Here is a 22,989-nt window from a genome sequence, read left to right as displayed (position 1 = left end):
GCATCTGCTGTCACCTGAGTTTTTTATCCTAGCCATTCTGACTGGTGTGAGGTGGAATCTCAGGGTTCATCCCTGCAATTTTCACATACAGTGGCGCAGTAGACTTGCGGGAGCCCTCTGTGGCTCAGTGGCGCCACCTATCCGCAGTCAGTCAGAGTGGAGGGAGGAGGGAAAGACTGCATTGGCAAGTGTAGCAGAGCAATGGCCCTAACAGCTTTCCACATGCAAATGTCTGAAGGCTGTAAACCAAAGGGACCTTGAGGATATGATTAGAGAGAGGGATGGTCACCCAGCTGACCCAGTAGAACAAGCCTGTGATGACAGAGGACCTTTCCTAGCTATTGTCCACCAAGGACCCCCACTGGAAGACTGTAAAATGCCTATTGTGGGCTTTGAGAACAGAGGAGGGGAGAGTCATGGGTAAGGTCCGTGAGCATTCTCCTGAAGATGGGCACCCTGGCAGCACCTTCAGCTCTGGGCTCCAGACCTTGGAAACTGTGAACCTGTTGTGCATTGTTTAGTCCATGCATTTGCAAGAGCAGCGTTAAGAAATAAATACATCTGGCATGTATACACATCTATGTTTGTGTTATATTTATATATGTGTGTATTCCATTATATAAATGATATATAGCATATATAATATATACTTTTAATATATTTGATAGAAATATATTGTATCAGCTATATTAATATATAGTATATTGTATATTATACATTATATGTTATATATTAAAAGAGGGGTTATTAGACCAGCTCATATAGTATACATATACTATATATATATATTATATACTATATTACATATAATATATATTCTTTTCAGTTCTGTTCCTTCAGCTAACCCTAATACTCGCCTGTGTAGTTCTCTTGAGGCACATACAAAACAGCCACACTTGGCTTTGCTGGTGATCTCCGTGAGCTCCTATCTATCACACATTGGCTGGGCTTCTGCAGGGTCCCCTGAGACCACGCTCCCTCTTGAAAAGTGGACAGCCATCTTGATGTACATTAGGGCCATTTAGGGAATCATTAAAAATTCTGATGCCCTTGTCAAGTTCTATGAAATCCTAATTTCTACAAGTGGAGGCAAGACATCACTAGCTTCTCAGGAATAGATCATGCAACCAGACGGGGAGAGCATGAGGATTCCTTCAGCCTATGCTGCTAACATGTGAATCCTGTGTCACTGACCACATGGCTCCTCCTAGGTGACCAATCACAGGGCTATAGAGTTCCATCCCACTCATTCCTCTCTGTCTTTCTCGTCCCTTCTCTAGATTTCTCTTTTAAGACTTAGTTTTATTTTTAATTGTGTGTATGCATGTATTTATATGGGGCTATGTGAGTATGTATATAGTTGTCCACAGAGGCCAGAAGAGGTCATCAGAGCCAGAGTTGTAAGTGTGAACTGCTGGACATGAGCCCCGGATTCCAGTCCTCTGCAAGAGCGGTGCATCCTCTCCACCCCTGAGACACATCTCCAGCTCCCCTTCTCTAGACTTCTGTTTACTCTTCTCCCGTTCCTCATCACTGGCAACACTGTTGTTTATGTTCTGGGTTTTTAAAGTATCCACTAAGACTCTGCCACTTAGTGATCCACATAGACACAACCTCAGACCTCATGCATCTTCACCAGCAGCAAATCTGCATCTCATTCCAAGGGAACCAGAGCCATGTGAACTTGGGAAGCTATACGCCTGGATATCCTAGCACCCACTGGGGAGGCCCCCAATGTGGTTCCAGTTTAACAGCTGGTGTGCCAGTTACTTTGGGAGGGACTCCCAGGCCATCAGATGGAATGTCCCATTTTTCTCCAGTGTGGTTCTACATCCTCCTCTTTCTCCCTCTCAGGGTGTCCAGATGCTGCTGCACACTGGACTGGAAGGATGAAGCAGAGTCTATAACAGGCAGGATCCTGGGGTCTACTTGGCTATATAGTTTTAGGGAAGCGGGTGAGCATATCCAGGGTGGACAAAGGTCATTGGCTGAAGGCTAAAGTATGAAGATGCCTCATTAGCATAGGGAGGCATTGCAGGAAAATCAAGTGCAGGACTATGTGACATGCCTCAGATGAGGCCCAGGATCCTTCAGAGAAGCCACTGGTACTCACCTCTGACAGGTGTCCTTGCTTCCAAAATCTGCTCCCAACGACCATTTGCTGTTGTGCAAATTTTCCCTTTCTACACACAACTGTCTTGGCTCTGCGTTACTTTCTTTGCGTTAAGCCTAGTTCTTTTTCCAAATGTAGAACAATTTTATGTTTTGTCCTTAAACTGTAAACCTCTTTATTTTCTTGCTTTTTTTCAAAGTATATCTCTAATCCTGCTGAGGCAGAAAATGTGGTTTCATTTCATGAGAACTTGTAATAAAATTAAAAATTCAAAGATTGCCCACATAAAAATATTATGGTCATAATCTCTTAAATATTATTTTTCCCTGTTTTTCTATTTTCATAACAAAATACCTGAAGGTTGTTAACTTATAAGGAAGGATAATTTTATTTAGTTCACATTTCCAGAGGTCTGAGTGGGTTAGCAGCTTTTGCCTAACTCTGGTGAGGAGCTCATGGAGGGAGTTAACAAGGGGCAGAGGTACATATGAGACACATTCTGAAGAACTATGGAGAGGAGCCAGGTTCCTCATAACAACACATTCTTGTGAAAACCAATCCAGTCCCTAAAGGTCTGCATTAATTTATTCCAAAGATAGTTTTCTCAGTACGCAGACAACATCCACTAGGGTCACATCTGACACCTACCTCTCTTAGAGATTCTGCATGTCAACACCACGACTCAGATGACAAAGCCCCCAACATAGGAACTCTTCAGCAGAAGTAGCCCTACATCAGCCCTGGACTACATCAGCCCTGTCTGAGAAATAACCAGGTGACTCCCAGCCTACCCATCCTGGAAGAGAACAAACACACCCGTGCATGCCTATGCTCCATCCTAAGAGTTGCCATAACTTACAGGTTAACAATCCATTCACTCTCTTGATTTAAACAGAACGAAATGTGGTAAGCATTATTGTTTACCACGTACTAAGCCATTCTGCCCTGTGACATTGAGAAGAAGTATTAATATAAGATTTATCTAAGTGGTTTGATGATAAGTTCCAGGAAGACCATTGGCGAATCAGTTCCATGTCTTTGCGCATAATCATAATCACCATCACTTCAACCATTGGGAAGGGTTTCAGAGGTCCCATGTCCAACCTTTGAATCCACTAAGATAATAAAGATATGTGGTAGAGTTTCTTCTCTTTAGGACTCTAAAGTCTAGTTAAAGAGTTAAGGAGGCAATAATTTTTAAAGAAATGACATTAAATAACATGAAAAGCACCTTTCACCAAGTGTATGAATAGCTGAACCATGTGCCTCTAAGGACCAATCTGTGTGCGATGTGTAAATGCATGGTGTGGCACAGGAAAGTGGAGACAGGCAGAGCTCTGAGGCAGAGTGCTCTACCACACAGACAATGAGCCAAGGAAGAAGACAGCTGGACCTCTGCTCCTCTCATGGGTGTATCCCCCAGTATGTATTCCCTTTTACGTGCTAAGCACCAGGGATCCAAAGTCAGGAAGGTCACCTGCTCTTGGGTTACAGCTGAACCTCAGGATTTGTGTATCTACTTATCTGGAGATTGGCTGACTCGCTAAACTGTACATTCATTTTAAAAAACACATTCGTAGGCTTTCACAATCATTTCTGGTAATATGCTGAAGTGGGGGGAAATATTTAATTACCTGACTAAACACAGTTGAATAAGGTAACAGATGGCCTTACTGTCTCCGCTCTTTCCTAGAGCCATTTTAATAGTTAATTTATAGCTCTTGCTCTCTCTCTCTCTCTCTCTCTCTCTCTCTCTCTCTCTCTCTCTGTGTGTGTGTGTGTGTGTGTGTACATGAGCACACTTTGCTTTGAGACTGCTATTTTAAAAGTAAAAAAAAAAGCTAACATGCGGCTCACAGAAACATGTTTGCCAGGTAAGCACATGTGGGCATAAGTCACTTGCATGTAAGTACAGGTGGGCATGAGTTGCCTACAGGTAATCACAGGTGAGCATTATTTACCTACAGTTAAGACTAGGTGGGTGTGAGTCGCCCTGCAGGTAGCACAGGTGGGCATGAGTCACTGCAGGTAGCACAGGTGGGCATGAATCACTGCAGGTAGCACAGGTAGGCATGAGTTACATACAGGTAAGATGAATGGGCGAGAGTGACAGTGATGTTGGTTGTGGACTCCATGTTCATGAGTCCGTAGTTTGGTCCTTTGGGAAACGGAGAGGAAATATGCTGATCTGGAGGTGAGTGTCCCTAGACAGTGCTGAAGGAACATCTACAGTGTGACGGAGGTGTGAACTAGGGACAAGCCTGAATTCACAGACTCATGAGAGAGGAGCTGATCGGAAAGCAAACAGAAGGGCTAGGCGCGGTGGTGCACACCTCAAATCACAAAGCTTGGCAGGCAGTGGGTGGTGGGCGGGTCCCAGTGAGCTCAAGGCCAGTCTGGTCTGCGTAAAGTTTCGGGCTAGCTTGGGCTACATAATGTGAGATGCTATCTAAAAACAAAACAAAGAACCAGAAAAGAAGCTGGGCTGTGATTCAGTGGGAGGGCACTTGTTCTAGTGTTGTTTCTGTGGCTGTAATGGAAAACTCTGGCAAAACGCAACTCAGGAGAAAGCAGGCTTACTCCAGCCTTGTTGGCCTACCATACTGAGGAAAAGTCAAGGCAAGAGTTCAGGACAGCTCAACACAGCCAAGAGCAGCGAGACAATAGACGGAAGCAGGCCCAGTACTTGGCTAACCTTCCCTGCTCTTACAAGGTACAGAGCCTCAAACCAGGGTATAGTGCCCTGCCCTTTTAGTCTGGCCCTTTCCACATCAGTTAAAGTTGACGAAGACAATCGCACATAGACATACTCATAGGCTGACCCAGTGTAGACAACCTTCACTGAGGCTCTTTTCCCAGATTCTTCTAGGTTGTATCAAGTTATCACAGTGCATGCATACAGCCCGAGTCTGCCACAGAAGAAAACAACAGACTCATGAACTGCATTGCTGTGAGGCTAGAAGTCAAAGAGGGTTAAGTCGCATCGCATGCCCATGAGGAAATGCTCAACATTTTTAGCTACTGTTTTATGTATCGCACTTTCTTCAAAGGCATGCTCCCAGTGAGCTCACTCCTCCCACTGCCTCACGGTTTTACTACCTCCTAATAACGCCAGTCTCAACCCATGAGCCTTTGAGAGACAGTCCAGATCCAAACAGAACCTCAGTCGTTCAGTCAGGAGACCAAAGTCTAACACTGAGACTAAGGAGGGTGGCAGAGCTATGAGAAACCTAAGAGGTAGGTCTGACTGGATATGGCATTTGGGGAGGATGCTAAGTACTGGATAATCCAGTGAGTCAAAGAATACGGAAGAGGAGTGGAGGTGAGCAGAGCAGACAGGAAGGAGAAACGCCTTCAGTTTGGGAACTACCAAATCTGAGTACCTTCTGATGGAGATACGTGAGAGCCATTGCATGTATACATGTATACCTGAGGTTCAAGAGAGGCAACTTGCTGGGCGGTGGTGGCGCACGCCTTTAATCCCAGCACTTGGGAGGCAGAGGCAGGCGGATTTCTGAGTTCGAGGCCAGCCTGGTCTACAGAGTGAGTTCCAGGACAACCAGGGCTACACAGAGAAACCCTGTCCCAGAGAGAGAGAGAGAGAGAGAGAGAGAGAGAGAGAGAGAGAGAGAGAGAGAGAGAGAGAGAACTTACCAGTGTGTACTGACAAGTTCTGACAAGTCAAGAAGGTGTTCATAATGGGAGCACCCAGGAAAGCCAGGAGAGAGATGCGTGGAAGTGAGACAAGAAATATTGTTTATTTGGTATATATGCCATGCACTGTGTGATGTGCTATGAATTAGAGAGAGTTGAGTCAGCTAGGGCTGAGGGGTGAAGGAAGAATAAAAAACACAAAGATAGAAAACAGCCTACTTACTAGAACATAGGAAAGCATTTCACTAGAATATAGGAAATCCCAAAATGGGTGCATAAATAAATAGGAGAAAGAAAAGGAGAGTTAGTTGGTAAGTTGTAATTAAATCACAAATGCTTTGAAAACAAAAATATGAAGTCTAACAATAGGAGTACTTTTTTTTTCTTAGTATGATAAAACAACTAATCTTTGAAGCGAATATCTCATAATTCTGGGGTTCAAGGGAAGGGACAGCAGCATCAACTCAGATCTAGTGAGATCTCTCAGAAGATGACAAGAGTACAAGCCAATGGACCATCACATTGCCAGTCAGTATGCCAGAGAGCAACTCAAAGCTCAGCCTCGCTCTTGTGATGACTTACTGGAGTTCACCACAATCCCTTCCACATGACCTCCAGTGACCTTAGCATGTTTCACCAGACCTACACTCATCAAGGTCTTACAATCACTGACCACTGTCAACCTAGGGACTAACCTCCCAAGATATGGACCCAAAATAATATTCAGGCCACAGCAAGGAGCTTCATTCACTCACTCACTCACTCACTCACTCACTCACTCTTCATTCATTCATTCATTCACTCATTCATTCTTGATGCTGGGGATTGAAGCCAGAGCCTAACACATGCTAACCAGGCATGAGCTAACTTTGATGCTGTGGATCAAAGCCTGAGCTTTGCACTTGCTAAGCACATTCTCCACCACTGGTCTATATCCAGAGCCCCTGAGGATTTTTTGACAGAGCACTCTTACAGGCAGAGTTAGAACAAAAGGAAGAGCCCTCTGGCAGATGCCACTGCCAGCACTGCCGCAGCTAATAGAATTTCATCATAGAATCAGGAATAAAAGTTAAGGCGGGCAGAACCGCTGGGACATGATGGATGGGGACATGGGAGTGTTATGTGAACAAGTACCGGGTTTGAGGTCATGGCTGGAGGCAAAAACAGCACTTATTGAACTGTTGTGAAGGTAGTGGACCCTTTAGATTGCTGGCACCTGCCACTTGGATAAGCATACACCTTCTGGGCATAGCTAACAGTCGAGACAGTGAAGAAGATTGGAAATAGGAAAGGAAGAGGGATGGGAAGGAGTCCGAGAAGGTCTCCTTCGTCTGAAGTCCCGAGGACTAGTTAGTCCCCTGTGGACCACACTGCAGTCCCAAGATCATGCTAAGAACACACCTTAGACTTCTCACCCCAAACTGTCCAAGCAGCTGCTCAGTGCTGAAAAAGTTTTCACAAGACCTCCCACCTCTTGAGGACTTGGTCCCACAGCCTGTCCTGGCTCTGTGATGTGCAGCCTCCCTTGATCAGAAACTTGGAGTTTCAAGATGACAGCATGTTTGAACCAAGCAAGGCTTTTTGGAAGCCTGCAGCCCCGTGTAGCTGCACAGGATATGCACCAGGGGAGTCTGCTCTGCTTGGGGTTGAGTGTCAGTGGCTCCAGAGACATATCCTTGCTGCACCGTGACTGTGGGTGCACACACCTGGCACAGACGTCACCCCTCTGGTACTCCTCCACACCCTCTGCTTGACAGTTTCAAGCCTGTTCTCATTGCTCTCCCACGCGTGCATACTTGTCTCTAGGGAAGGGTCCTTATTCTGTCTCACCAGAGAAATCACCCCAGATCTGTTCCAGCTGTCTCTTTTCAGCCTTCAGGGAGATGACATTGACCTTCTGGTGATATTTTACTCATGTCACCTACTTGCAGGAGTCACAAAATGAGATGGGTACAGTGGTCTTCCTGACACCACTATTCATAATTGGTTCCAGTGCAATGGGGCACCCAGGGCATGGCTAACAGCTGAGGCCCTTCCTGCAGAAGGTCTAATCGAGAGACATTCAGACCTCACTGCTCCCCTTCCTATGGTAGAATTCCACTGGACATCAGCAATGTGACTGTTCTGATGATGTTTTTATCTCTGTAAAGAAGTTGGAACCCAAAGACTTAAATGACTTCTCAAGATTACCCAGGTGGACTGAGAGATCCTGGGAATGGAGGAATCACCGCCCTGACTCACCTCCCTCGGATGACCCCACCAAGCTAGTATGCATTTCCAATCCAACGTTCACACAGTGGCCCCAATTAAGCCAATGGATCACAAAACCAACCCAAAAGTCATTAATCTGGGAATGGGAGCAGTAAAGGTTGGACGGGGTTGTGGGTGGCAGTGAGGGGGCTGGAAGGAAGAGAAGAGGCTAGAGGAGGGAAGATTGTCGGGACACATCATATGTGCATATACATGTAAGATGTCAAGCAACAAAATCAAGGGGATAAAAAGGCAAGTGCATCACTAAGGAAATAAAGTAAAAAGAGCTTTGCTCCCTGCTCTAAGATGAAGCGAGAAGACCACAGAGCCATAAAGTAGCACAGTGAAAAGTAGAACTCAGCCTTCCGAGGCTGCCCCCAGCAGCCTGCTGTCCTCCCTACCTTGCCTGTGGAGGGCTGCAGGCTCCCTTGTCTCAGCACCTTGTCCTCTGTGGAGCACTTCATGAACACTGTGCCAGGCGTTATCACGGCATCCAGTTTTGTTTGTATGGGAAGGAACCCACCATGATATCTGCCTTCCTCTGGAGGGAGTAACTTTCCAGCTAACTTTCATTTCTTGTTCTCTTTAGAGACAACCCTGCTACCCAGTTTAACCTCAAAACTCACATGAATCCTCACGATCTGAAGGCAGCTATAGAGAAAATTACCCAGAGAGGAGGCCTTTCTAATGTAGGTATGTGACCCAGATTCGAGTAGTTCTTCCTTGTTACCATGGTGCACCTTCTATGTGGCTGTCTTATAATATTCTATATTGGAGGAGGTGGAAAAAAATAACCCATCAAGAGATGACACGCAGCCTCTGTATCTTCCCTAGGGCATTACCATAGATTCGGGTCAGAACACTTGTGCCTCCGACGTCCTACCCATCCAGTTCTTTAGTTGCAGCCACATTTCTCAGGCCTAGAAGGACAGCTATTGTGACTACTTCATGGCTAGCCTAGAATCTACCAACCAGTTAGTACCAAATTTTGTCACCAGTTCCACTCATGAGGTCCTTTAGGGAGGTCTTGTTCCCATCAAAGTTGTTTTGTGGTGACTTTGTGGAGAGGTGAGTCCTGTGTTTGAAAATGAGTCTCCCATAGTGTCTGAACCTTAGGAGGGGTGGACACCGCTAGACGTCCAAAATCTAGTCCTTATTGGATCAGCTCCAGAAGTTTTACCTGTATAAGCAGAGGAGGCCGGACAAGAGGAAATGTTTCCACACCAGCCATGCCCAAAGACTGGAAGGAAGGCTGGTTGTGCTTCATGGAACCTCCAACTCTTTAAAGCCAAAGCAATTCAAGTGCAAGTTACAGTGGTTTGTGTGCAGTAAAGCAGTGAGCAGAACTGAATTCCACAGAGCATCCTTAGAGCTTCAGAGAGTGTGAATAATTAGTTCCCTCCCTCTCATTATTTCTGTAGTGACCAGAACATATTTGGCAAATGCAGAATCCTTCACCGCATTGCACTGCTAAATAGCCATAGCCAAGTCACCAAATCCTTGTCCATAAATCCACATTTCCTGCATCATAAGCATGATGGAAGGATTGCATATTTGTGTCCAATTTATCACTTGTACAAGCAAATTTTCAATGAGAAAAACCTGGCAAGGATTCAGAGAGGTGTCCTAACCCAGTTGGTATGCATTTTCAGAGAGCAATATGTTCTCACTCTGCCTCTGCAACATGCCGGAGTTCAGTGAACATAGTCTATGTAACTGAGGCGCATGGGGATTTGGTCTATGGAGCAGCATAGAAAGAACTAAGAAAGCAAATGTAGCGGAAGTGTTCAAAATGACTTCTCAAGGCATTGTGCCAAACAAGGGACAGTTAGGGCACTGTTACCTCTTCCAAGACCAGAAAACCAGTTTTCAAATGTTGTCTACAATGCCTTTTCATGAACCTGCTCCATCCAGAGTGTTGCCATGGTGACAGCTCATAGCTCCAGCACCATGCCCTACACTCCCCAATCTCTCTCTCTCCCTCTCTCCCTCTCTCTCTCTCTCTCTCTCTTACACACACACACACACACACACACACACACACTCAGACACACACACACACAAAGCAAGCCCCACCCTTAACACCTTGATACCATCAAAACTGCCAACAAATCCTAGTGCAGAGAAACCAAACACACTACTGTCTGACCAGCAGAAGTGGCAGAGACAAAGTCACAGTCCCTGCTTGGCTTTCATCTTCTAAGCCTGGATCAAACACATCAGGGGAGTGTTAGGCACAAAGAACCATGGGTAGTGCAGCTTTCAGATCTCAGCCTCTTGTTTCCAGGTGAATGGAATGTGTGCTAAGCTCTGATTCACTCCGGCCTCCATATTTAAGATTGATGGGGTCATGTGAAATCTTATGGCTTCTTACAACTTACACACTTTACTAGAGGTACGTAATATTATGCTGGAAGAGACTGCTGGGGATTTTGAGCCTTGAGTCCTCCACAGTCATGGCTTTCCATTAACAACAGGGTCTCTGCAGCCAGTCCATGTGGTTGTCTGAGATGCTTCTCTAGCAACTTTGAATGCAACCACTTGTTGCCTTCAATTGACAGGCCAGGGGAGCCAAGATGCTGACCAAACCCTGAAGAGCAATGAGTGAAATTATGTTAATTCTAAAGTCTGAACAAGGCAAATTGAACTGTAACTGAAATGAGAACCCATTTGGGAATCTCCTGGACACTGTGGCCTTTTACATATTCATATAGACAAAAACTCCCTTCAGAGGATACACACACACACACACACACACACACACACACACACACACACACTCAACTTGAGGCTGAATGAGTATACTTTTCTAGACCTCTTACCACTATCATACAAGCACAAATGTTCTTCTTCTTCCAGGCCGCGCCATCTCCTTTGTAACCAAGAACTTCTTTTCCAAAGCAAATGGAAACAGGGGTAGTGCTCCCAATGTGGCGGTGGTCATGGTGGATGGCTGGCCCACAGACAAAGTGGAAGAGGTGTCACGAGTTGCAAGAGAGTCGGGGATTAACGTCTTTTTCATCACTGTCGAAGGGGCTGCTGAAAGGGAGAAGCAGCATGTGGTGGAGCCCAGTTTTGCCAGCAAGGTACATAACCGTCCAGTTCTGGGGAGTGTCCAGGGAGCTGCTCCAGTGCAGGAGCCACTGAGCCCTGAAGCATTCTCATGGCCTCAGAGCTGCCTTGGAATGTCCATGAACCTTGTAAGCAAGTAGCGAAGGCTCCCCTGGGGAACCTGGACTTGTCCTTTCAAAGCCAAACTTTATGGTCATTGCAGAGCCAGCAGCTTCCAAGCAGAGGGCAAGTGCAGTGTCCCCAAACTGTCATTCAAACCTCACTTTGCCCCTCTCACAGCTTCAGAGGACACCAAACAGCCAGGCAGACAACACACACACACACACACACACACATGCTTGCATTTATGTATATGCACACTACATGCACAGACACACATACCCTACAAGTGAATCCAGTCCATCTGACAAATGAAACAAAGGAATTCTACACTTCCTAGATCAGAGCGGTCATGTTTCTCTGCCACTCCTGGAAGGCCCAAGGGCAGTGGCATCCCAGAATTCCTCCCGGATACCCACTTCACAGCTCTCATTCTCTGCTATTATCCAGGCCTAAGCCACCCCAAGGACTAAGATAGCACTGTGTCACTGGCCCATTCCCTTTTTTGAGTCTCTCCAGTTTATGCTGAAGCACCCTGCCAGTCTCTTGGGGTCCTTGATCCAAATAATTCACCATTACCTGTTGCAGCTGAGGCACCCTGCAATGAAGACCAACTTCCCTCCCCGGTCAGCCTGCACAGCCAGTGCCACCACTGTCTCCTGCTGTGACTTTACACAGGCTATTGTGCCACTCGGTCTCTCCACCCATTAGCCAGAACTCAGCTCTGTCCCAGCATTCATCTACCTAGATTGTGGAAAGTTGCATGAACCCCATTTAGGTGTTTACAAATCAGTAATATATATATATATATATATATATATATATATATATATATATATATATTTCCTAGGAAAAACTTAAGTTACTTCTTGCTTAAAATAATTTTGTCATTATACACGTTCATTTGTAGCCATCAAGTCTGACCTTGCCAGATCCCCAGAGATTACTAAGATGGAGGAGTGATGACCCACTTTCAGGACACGAGCCTAGTCACTTCTAAGAACATCTAACCAACCTGCTCAGGAGTTATTTGCCATTCTCTTCCATTTTTTTTCCCCTGGGACAAGCTTGGGCACGGACAAATAAACACTCATTTGCCTAGAAGCAGGGGTGTACGGCAGGCAGAGCTTGGAGTTTACTGGCAGATAAAGCTGGTGTTCCAGTTCTCAGAGACTCAAAGATGTCCCTTCACAGCTGGCCCTTCATTCCAGATGAAGGGGCTCATGTTGCAAGATGAGAGTGGGAACCAAGTAAGAGACTGTAGGGGCATCTAGAGTAACTCTAACACACGTATGGTCCCTCAGCAAGTTTGAATCCCTTCTAGCAGAGTACGGGGTTGCCCTGGAAACATCCCTGTTTGTGCATCAGAACAATAGCTTTATTTAGCTGTCCCTGTGATGGTTGGTATCCACAAAGCTACAATACAGGGGTTTCCAGCACAAATGAGTTGAGAAGCTAATAGAAGTATAAATATAAAGCTAAAAGCCAACACTGCACATCTCCCTGTGAATGTATTCATTAGACCGTTTTCCACTGAGACAGGGACCCAGCTTAGGGGAGGAAGGAGAGTGGGTGTAGATGTTACTGGCGGGATTTTGACCTCAGTAGTACCCAGCCAGGAAACTGGAATAGAGAAAGTGTGCTCTGAAGTCCAATACAGGAAGTAGGACTCTGAAAAGTCTGCCAGTGGTGAAGGGTCTTGGTGGCAGGCTTTAGAGGACTTGACTTCTGATCTGGACTAGACTCTTCCTCTCTCTCTTCCAGGCAGTGTGCAGAACAAATGGCTTCTACTCCTTCAACGTGCAGAGCTGGCTCAGCCTTCACAAGACCGTGCAGCCCCTGGTGAAGCGAGTCTGTGACACGGACCGCCTAGCCTGCAGCAAGACCTGTTTAAACTCTGCCGACATAGGCTTTGTCATTGATGGGTCAAGCAGCGTGGGGACAAGCAACTTCCGCACAGTTCTACAGTTCGTGGCCAACCTCAGCAGGGAGTTTGAGATTTCAGACACCGACACACGCATCGGGGCCGTGCAGTACACCTATGAGCAGCGGCTGGAATTTGGATTTGACAAGTATAACAGCAAATCCGACGTCCTCAGTGCCATCAGGAGGGTGGGGTACTGGAGCGGAGGCACCAGCACAGGGGCTGCCATCCAGTATGCCCTCGAACAGCTCTTCAAGAAGTCCAAACCGAACAAGAGGAAGGTAATGATCCTTATCACTGACGGCAGGTCTTACGATGATGTGCGGATCCCAGCCATGGCTGCCTACCAGAAGGGTGAGTACTCCTATTGTAAACGTGGGCCCAGAAGCATCTCTTGAAAAGAGATAGGACCAGTGTCCTTTGGTGCACAGGGAGGATCTGCCCTTTTATGTATTGCTTCTGTCTATGACTTAAAATATCCACAGGGAACTGGAGGGGTAGCTCACTGGTTAGAAACTCTTGGTGTTTTTGCAGAGAACCTGGTTTCCATTTCCAGAGCCACATGATGACTCACAAACATCTGAAACTCCAGTTCGAGGGGATTTTGTGCCCTCTTCTGATCTCTGTGGGCACCTTACATGCATATATGCACATATAGACAAAACATTCACACACATAAATAGACTTTTTTTTAGTGTGTGTGTCTGTCTGTCTATGGGTGGGTGGGTGTGGGGGTGGGTGTCTGTGTGTGTGGGTGTGTGTATCTGTGTGCGTGTGTGGGTGTGGGTGTGTGTCTGTGTGTGGGTGTGTGTGTGTGGGTGGGTGTGCCTGTGTGTATGTGTGTGTATGTGTGTTCATAACCATGGGGAGAGTGGTAGGGAGAAACAGCACAGGACCTCTGAGAAGAAGACACAGAATCAAAAGGATTCTGAGTAGCGGTTCCTCGAGTATCCCTCACGTATCCAGCGCCTGGAATGATGGAACAGTACCCTTTTCATTAACATGCTGTGACCTAAAGCTCCTTCCATATGTGCAGAAGGCAGCAAGCGGGAAGTTGATTCATCGCTTTAGGAAAGATGTCAAACCTCTAGCCTTATTGACTCCAAATTGTGTTTGTAACTTTTATAGAATAATAATGCTTTTAAAAATGTAATATTGAAAGGGAGTGTTCATTTTTGTTTTGATTTTTGTTTTTGATTTTGTTTTTTCAGGGAGCTTTTTTTCTATATGACTTAGGCATGCCTCAAACACAAAATCCTCCTGTCTCAGCTTCCCAAGTGCTAGGATTATAAGTACATGCCACAATACTTAGATGAAAAGTACTATTTCTATTGCTGTGAAGAGACACCATGATCTTGGCAACTCTTTTTTTTTTAAAGATTTATTTATTTATTATATGTAAATACACTGTAGCTGTCTTCAGACCCACCATAAGAGGGTGTCAGATCTCGTTAAGGGTAGTTGTGAGCCACCATGTGGTTGCTGGGATTTGAACTCGGGACCTTTGGAATAGCAATCAATGCTCTTAACCGCTGCCCCATCTCTCCAGCCCCCTTGGCAACCCTTATGAAGGAAAACATTTAATTGGGGCTAGCTTACAGGTTCAGAGGTTCAGTCCATTATCATTACAGAAACAAGCATGGCATCATGCAGGCAGACATGGCACTGGTGAAGGAGCTGAGAGTTCTAGAACTTGATCCAGAGACAGCAGGGAAAGACACTAGATCTTTCCTGAGCTTCTGAGGACCCAGTGAGTGGTATTGGTCCGTTCTGCTCCAGGATGGCCCCCTTGCAGCCTATTTCTTTATTGTAGCTGTAAAAGACCCTAGGTTAAAATAAGGCCAAAAGACTATAAACTCTTAGGACAACAGCTATATTATTAATTTTGTTGCTGTTGCTATAGTATGGATATCCAAAGTGTCTGTTGAATAACTAGGCACACTGTTTTTTTCTAGAAACTAGAGAACTCACTGGGGTTCTCTCATTTGTTTTCTTTGGCACACTTCTGATTTGGGGAACCCAGAAGGAAATACTCATTGTCAGCGCCTTTGCTTGGGGGCATTTGCTTCATCCCATCTTTGTCTCCACAGGGGTGATCACATATGCAATCGGCATCGCGTGGGCTGCTCAGGACGAGCTGGAGGAAATCGCCACTCACCCTGCCAAGGACCACTCCTTCTTTGTGGATGAGTTTGACAACCTCTACAAACTTGTCCCCAGGATCATCCAGAATATTTGTACAGAGTTCAACTCACAGCCTCGCAACTGAGGCGGGAACACGAGAGGATGCCAAAGGCTGCCTCATTCACCCTTGGGACTATCCTTAGCATTGTTCCTATTGCGGGGAAGGAGTGGACTGGGTGGGGGAGGGCTCTGATAGAGCTTGGGAAAATGCATTCGGTGTTACTATTCTTTGCCATTGGTGGTGTAAATGCTTCAAAACCTACCAGTTAAAAAGCTATCAGCTCTTGAGTTGGGTTCAAATACTGTACTGCTTTGTGTGTACTGAAGAATTCACATTTTGACAGTTGTTTTCAAAATACATATCCAGAGGAGAGTACAGCTCTTATGACGGGAAAGAACTGAGCATTTATGAGTTTGTTTACATTTCTCATTAGAACTCTGTAATTGTCCATAAGTTTCTTTTTATTGTTTTCTCCCTTTTTTTTTCTTTTTTCTTTTTTGTCATGAGAATGTAGGAATTGCTTAAATAAATGTTTCAAAGAATTATGAGGACTGCTTCTAATCGTGGGATGAGGAGTCTCTACATTTGTCCTGAATCCATACTTCACTATTCCTTTTCTTGCAAAACAAAACAAAACAAAATAAAAACCACTACTAGATGTGGGTATATACTAAAGTGAAGTGAGAGGAGCCTGACTGAGCTTCATGTCCTCACCCAAGGACACATCTATTAGCTTGTAAAATACACACACAGTGCATACAAAGGAGGATTCAGAGATGGACAGGGGAGTGCATGCTGAACATTTCTTTAGGTGCTTCTCAGCCATTCAGTATTCCTCAGTTGAAAATTCTTTGTTTAGCTCTGAACCCCATTTTTAATAGGGTTATTTGGTTCTCTGAAGTTCTAACGTCTTGAGTCCTTTGTATATATTGGATATTAGCTCTCTGTCGGATATAAGGTTGGTAAAGATCTTTTCCCAATCTGCTGGTTGCTGTTTTGTCCCATTGACAATGTCCTTTACCTTACTGAAGCTTTGCAATTTTATGAGATCCCATTTGTCAATTGTGGATCTTAAGGCATAAGCCATTGGTGTTCTGTTCAGGAACATTTCCCCTGTGTTCATGTGTTCGAGGCTCTTCCCCATTTTCTCTTCTATTACATTCAGTGTATCTGGTTTTAAGTGGAGGTCCTTCATCCACTTGGACTTGAGCTTTGTACAAGGAGAAAAGAATGGATCAATTTGCATTTTTCTTCATGCTGACCTCCCGTTGAGCCAGCACCATCTGTTGAAAATGCTGTCTTTCTTCCCACTGGATGGTTTTAGCTCCTTTGTCAAAGATCAAATGGCCATAGGTGTGTGGGTTCATTTCTGGGTCTTCAATTCTGTTCCACTGATCTACCTGCCTGTCACTGTACCAATACCATGCTTTCTCAGTTTCTAATGAAATGATCATGTAGTTTTTTTCTTTGATTTTATTTATATACTAGATTACGTTGATGGATTTCAGTGTATTGAACCATCCCTGCATCTCGGGATGAAGCCTACTTCATGATCATGATGGATGCTCACTTTGATGTGTTCTTGGATTCAGTTTGCAAGAATTTTTGAATATTTTTGTATCAATATTAATAAGGGAAATTGATCTGAAGTTCTCTTTCTTTATTGGGTCTTTGTGTGGTTTAGGTATGAGCATAATTGTGGCTTCATAGAATGAATTGGGTAGTGTTCCTTCTGTTTGTATTTTGTGGAATAGTTTAAAGAGTATTGGTATTAGGTCTTCTTTGAAGGTTTGATAGAATTCTGCACTAAACACATTTGGTCCTGGGTTTTTTGGTTTTGTTTTTGGTTTTTTTGGTTGGGAAAATTTGTTTTTGAATGCTTCTATTTCTTTAGGGGTTATGGGACTGTTTAGATGGTTTATCTGATCCTGATTTAACTTTGGTACCTGGTATCTGACTACAAAATCTAGAGATCTTTCCATTTTCTGAGGTCTTCTTCGATTTCTTTCTTGAGAGACTTTTCCATTTCATACAGATTTTCCAGTTTTGTTAAGTATAGGCTTTTGTAGTAGGATCTGATGATTTTGTGGATTTCCATGGTTTCTGTTATTATGTCTCCCTTTTCATTCCTGATTTTGTTAATTTGGATACTGTCCCTGTGCCCTTTAGTTAGTCTGGCTAAGGGTTTATCTATCTTGTGGATTTGTTGAAAGATGATTACTTTCTTGTTTTTTCTAGGGTGAAGATTCCATCCTTGTGTTGAAATTTTACATCTATTATCCTTTATAGGGCTGGATTTGTGGAAAGATACTGTGTAAATTTATTTTCGTCATGGAGTATCTTGGTTTCTCCATTTATGCCAATTGAGAGTTTTGCTGGGTATAGTAGTCTGAGCTGGCATTTGTGCTCTCTTAGTGTCTGTATGACATCTGCCCAGGATCTTCTAGCTTTCATAGTCTCTGCTGAGAAGTCTGGTGTAATTCTGATAGTCCTGCCTTTATATTTTACTTGATCTTTTTCCCTTACTGCTTTTAATATTCTTATTTTTGTTTTGTGTGTTTGGTGTTTTGATTATTATGTGACAGGAGGAATTTCTTTTCCGGTTCAGTCTATTTGGTGTTCCGTAGGCTTCTTGTATGTTCATGGGCATCACTTTCTTTAGGTTAGGGAAGTTTTCTTCTATAATTTTGTTGAAGATATTTACTGGCCCATTACATTGGGAATCTTCACTCTCTTCTATACCTATTATCCTTAGGTTTCATCTTCTCATTGTGTCCTGGATATCCTGGATGTCTTGTGTTAGGCATTTTTGCATTTTGCATTTTCTTTGACTGTTGTGTCAATGTTTTCTATGGTATCTTCTGCACCTGAGAGTCTCTCTTCTATCTCTTGCATTCTGTTGGTGATGTTTGCATCTTTGACTCGTGATCTCTTTCCTAGGTTTTCTATCTCTAGGGTTGTCTCCCTTTGTGATTCCTTTATTCTTTCTATTTCCATTTTTAGCTCCTGGCTGGTTTTGTTCAATTCCTTCACCTGTTTGGTTCTATTTTCCTGTAATTCTTTAAGGGAATTTTGTGTTTCTTCTTTATGGGCTTCTCCTTGTTTACCTGTATTCTCCTGTATTTCTTTAAGGGAGTTATTTATGTCTTCCTTAAAGTACTCTATTATCATCATGAGATGTGATTTTAAATCTGAATCTTGCTTTTCCAGTGTGTTGGGATATCCAGGACTTGCTGTGGTGGGAGAAGTGGGTTCTTATTATTCCAAGTAGCCTTGGTTTCTGTTGCGTAGGTTCTTGTGCTTGCCTCTTACCATCTGGTTATCTCTAGTGTTAGTTGGTCTTGCTGTTTCTAACTGGAGCTTGTCCCTCCTGTGGGCCTGTGAGCCTGTGAACCTGTGGTCTTAGGTGTATCAGCACTCCTGGGGAGACCAGCTCTCTCCTGGGCATAATTTGGGTATAGAGGGCTGTGAGACAGCCTTAGCTCTGGGGCACAGATGGAGACTGGAAGGATCCTGTCCCTGGCTGCTCCGCTGTTCCTGAGCTCTATGCACTCCTGGCAGATCCCTCTTTGGACTGTTATTGGAGCAAAAGTGGTGATTTCACCTCTGGGCTTAAGAATGAGAGCACTCCTGGGAGACTAGTTCTCTCTGGCAGGATTTACACAATTCTTCAAAGATATGGAAAGAGCAATTCTCAATTTCATATGGACAACAAAAAAAAATCAACGATACCAAAAATAATTCTTAACAATAAAAGAACTTCTGGGGGAAATCACTATTCCTGACCTCAAGCTATACTACAGAGCAATAGTGATAAAAAAAACTGCATGGTATTGGCACAGATACCAACAGGTTGATCAATGGAATAGAATGCAAGACCTAGAAATAAAACCACACACTTATCTTTGACAAAGAATCCAAAAATATACAATAGAAAAAAGAAAAAATCTTCAATAAATAGTGCTGGTCATAACTGGCAATTGGTATGTAGAAAAATGAAAATGGATCCATATTTGTCACCTTGCACAAGGCTCAAGTCCAAGTGGATCAAGGACCTCAACATAAAACCTGATACACTGAATCTAACAGAAGATAAAGTAGGAAAGAGCCTTGAAGTCATTGGCACAGGGTTTAGGGCCAGGAATGGAAATTTCCTAAACAGAATTCCAATGCTCCAGGTTCTAAGATCAAGATTTGATAAATCTAAGATCAAGAATTAATAAATGGGCTGGGCAGTGGTGGCACACGCCTTTAATCCCAGCACTTGGGAGGCAGAGGCAGTCGGATTTCTGAGTTCGAGGCCAGCCTGGTCTACAGAGTGAGTTCTGGGACAGCCAGGGCTATATAGAGAAACCCTGTCTCGAAAATAAATAAATAAATAAATAAATAAAGAAATAAATAAATAAAAGAATTAATAAATGGGACCTCATGAAACTGTAAAGCTTCTGTAAGCCAAAGAACATAGTCAAAAAGACAATCAGCAACCTACACAGATTGGGAATATTTTTCACTAACCCCACATCTGATAGAGCGCTAATATCCAAAATATATAAAGAAATCAAGAAGCTAACCTCCAAAAAACCAAACAACCCAATCAAACACTGGGGTATAGAACTAAATAGAGAATTCACAACAGAGGAATCTCGAATGGCTGACAAGCTCTTAAAGAAATGTTAAAAGTTCTTGGTCATCAATCAGGGAAATTCAAATCAAAATTACCCTGAGATGTTACCTCACACCAATCAGAATGGCTAAGAGCAAAAACTCAAGTGACAGCACATGCTGGTAAAGATGTGGGGAAAGAGGAATAGTCTTCCACTGCTGGTGGGATTGCAAGCTAGTAAAACCACTTTGGAAATCAATCTGGCAGTTCTTCAGAATATTGGAAATAGTTCTATCTGAAGACCCAGCTATACCACTATTGGGCATATACCCAAAAGATGCCCCACCATATGACAAGCACACATGTTCCATTATGTTTGTAGCAGCCTTATTTATAATAGTCAGAAGCTGGACATAACCCAGATGTCCCACAACGAAATAATGGATTCAGAAAATGAGGTTCATTTACACAATAGAATACTACTCAGCTATTAAAAACAAGGACATACTGAGTTTTGGAGGCAAATGGATGGAACTACAAAATATTGTCCTGAGTGAGGTAACTCAGACCCAAAAGTACATGCATGGCATGTACTTACTAATAAGTGGATATTATCTTAAAAAGTACAGAATAGCCAGGATACAATCCACAGAACTCAAGAATGTTAACTCAAGGATGTTAACAAGTCAAGGGCACAAGTGAGGATGCTTCAATCCCACTTAGAAGGGAGAAAACAATCATGGGGTGGAGGGAGGCAGAGGGAAAAAGGAACCTGGGTGGGAGAGGGGACAAGGAGGGGAAAAGGGGAACATGATCACATGATCAGGTATTGGGGGGAAAACAAGAGTGAAGCCCCGAGAACCAACAGAAAGAATGGAAACAGGCAACCTTGGGAGTTAGGAGGTGGGGGGACCCTCTAGAATGTACCAGAGACCTGGGAGGTGAGAGACTCTCAGGACTCAAACAGAGGGACCTTAGTTGAAATGTCCAACAGTGGGGAGAGGGAACTGGAAGAGTCTACCTCCAGTAGAAAGACAGGACATCAAGTGGAGAGATGGGGTTGCCATCCCACAGTCAAAAACTCTGATTCAGAATTGTTCCTGTCTAAAAGAACTGTAGGGACAAAAATGGAGAAGAAACTGAGGGAAAGGAGGTCCAGTGACTGGCCCAAATTGAGATCCAGAGCAAGGGGAGACTCCAAGTCCTAACACTATTATTGATGCTATGGTGTGCTTACAGACAGGAGCTTAGCATGGCTGCCCTCTGAGAGGCCCAACAAGCAGCTGAAAGAGTCAGATGCAGATATTTACACCCAGCCAATGGACAGAAGCCAGGAACTCCTGTGGATGAATTAGGGAAAGGCTGGAAGAAGCTGAGGAAGAAAGTAACTCTATAGGAAGACCAGCAGTCTCAACTAACCTGGACCCTCAAGATCTCTCAGACACTGAGCCACTAATCAGGCAGCATACACAAGCTGGCCTGAGGCTCCCCGACACATATACAGCAGAGGACTACCTGGTCTGGCCTCAGTGAGAGAAGATGCACCTAACCCTTGAGAGACTTGAGGTTCCAGGGAGTGGAACATCCTCTTGGAGATGAGGGAGGAGGAATGGGATAAAGAACTGTCAGTGCAGTTCCAGGGAATAGCTACTGGACTGTTAAAAAAGATTAAATAATAATAATAATAATAATAATAATAATAATAATAATAATAATAATAAGGAGGAGGAGAAGGAGGAGGAGAACAAGGAGGAGGAGGAGGAGTAGGAGGAGGAGAGGAGGAGGAGGAGAGGTTCAGTTTGGCTCATGGTTAATGAAAAGGTACCTGGGCCACTGTGGTGGGAAAGCATGGCACCAGGAGTATAAGGTGGCTAGTCACACTGTGTCCTTAGAAAGGATGCAGAGAGGAAAAATATTATAAGCTCACTTCCTTATTTTTCATCTTTACTCAGTCTGGGACCCCAATCCAAGGGAGGATGCTCCCCACACTCAAGGTCTGTCATCCCTCTGACTTAAACCCCTCCAGAAGCTCCCTCAAAGAGTGTCACCTTCTAGGTGACTCCAAGTCCAGTGAGATGATAATAAAGATGAACTATGGCCGTCACCTGAGTGACAGGTATATATAGATGTACATGCATATGTATATATATGGGGAAATGCTGTTTCTTCCAATGGGACACTGACTACATGATGCCAACAATTATGTGTGTGTGCTGGATAGAGGAAAGAACCTTGGGTAGTGGAGGCACTATGAAGCTGTGATGTCATCAGACTTGATTGTGCATATGTTCAAATCAGCAGAAATGATGACAGAAGTCAGGTTGAAAGAAAAATAGTGATAGAAGCTATGGTATTTTCAGCCATGGAGAGGTGACTGGGAGGCACGCAGGGACAGCACACAGAACAAGACTATAACCAAGAGAGCTAAAGGGGATGATGGCTTGAGAGAGGCAATGGGGCAAATGAAATGAAGGGCATATCCTCTGCCAGCTTGACTCAGGAGGAGGCTGATGGGGAGTGGCTGAGTGTGCACAGAGTCGTTGGGAGATTCAGATCTTGGGGATGATGGAATTGCATGGGCAGGGAGTGGGGGAGTGGGATTGGCTGCAATGCCATCCTGCCAACCTAAGCCACGGCCTGTGCTGTAGAAACAGAATGACAGTAAAAACACAAGAAACAGTCATTCAGACACAGTCAGAGCCAAGCAAGCAGACTATGCAGATATGGAGAGACTGGCATGGCAGGGTGGCTCATTCGGTCATGCTTTGCTGGGAGTTAAGACCTGCACACTCCTGCCACTCTGGTCTGCATTTGGCATCACTCTCTACAGGCCCCAGGCTCTCCAGAGAATCACCTAAAGCAACTCTGCCTTCAATAATGTGTCTTTAACAGAAAAAAAAAAATCTTTCTTGCCCTTTTCTCTCTGAGAAATGAGCACAAACGGACAGGAGCATCGACCGAGCTTCTCTGGTACCCATGCCATCTCAACTCCACTCAACCTAATTTTCTCACTTCTGAGAAATTGATGACCCCTGGCAGAAGCTTGTTTGCTAAGGTTGAAAGCTTTGCAGCAAGGATCTGAAAAAAAA

General features: G+C 44.3%; 1 protein-coding gene across 3 annotated transcripts in view; it reads left to right on the top strand.

The window, feature by feature from the left end:
• Window positions 1–15,849, top strand: part of Vit (vitrin) — a 113,042-nt gene extending 97,193 nt beyond the window's left edge. For 2 of the 3 annotated variants that reach the window (XM_031356908.1, XM_031356907.1), the window contains 4 exons: window positions 8,607–8,710; window positions 10,877–11,103; window positions 12,953–13,466; window positions 15,203–15,557. In XM_031356908.1, the coding sequence (XP_031212768.1) occupies window positions 8,607–8,710; window positions 10,877–11,103; window positions 12,953–13,466; window positions 15,203–15,381 (1,024 nt within the window). In that variant the 3' untranslated portion in view covers window positions 15,382–15,557. Of the gene's footprint in view, window positions 1–8,606; window positions 8,711–10,876; window positions 11,104–12,952; window positions 13,467–15,202 lie in introns of all 3 variants that reach the window. The other variant, XM_031356906.1, reaches the window with a different exon arrangement.
• The last annotated feature ends 7,140 nt before the right edge of the window (window positions 15,850–22,989 follow it).

This window comes from Mastomys coucha, unplaced genomic scaffold (assembly GCF_008632895.1).
Source record: "Mastomys coucha isolate ucsf_1 unplaced genomic scaffold, UCSF_Mcou_1 pScaffold6, whole genome shotgun sequence".
NCBI classification, from domain to species: domain Eukaryota; kingdom Metazoa; phylum Chordata; class Mammalia; order Rodentia; family Muridae; genus Mastomys; species Mastomys coucha.
Note: the sequence above shows the minus strand (reverse complement) of the source record. Positions and strands in the feature narration are given on the sequence as shown.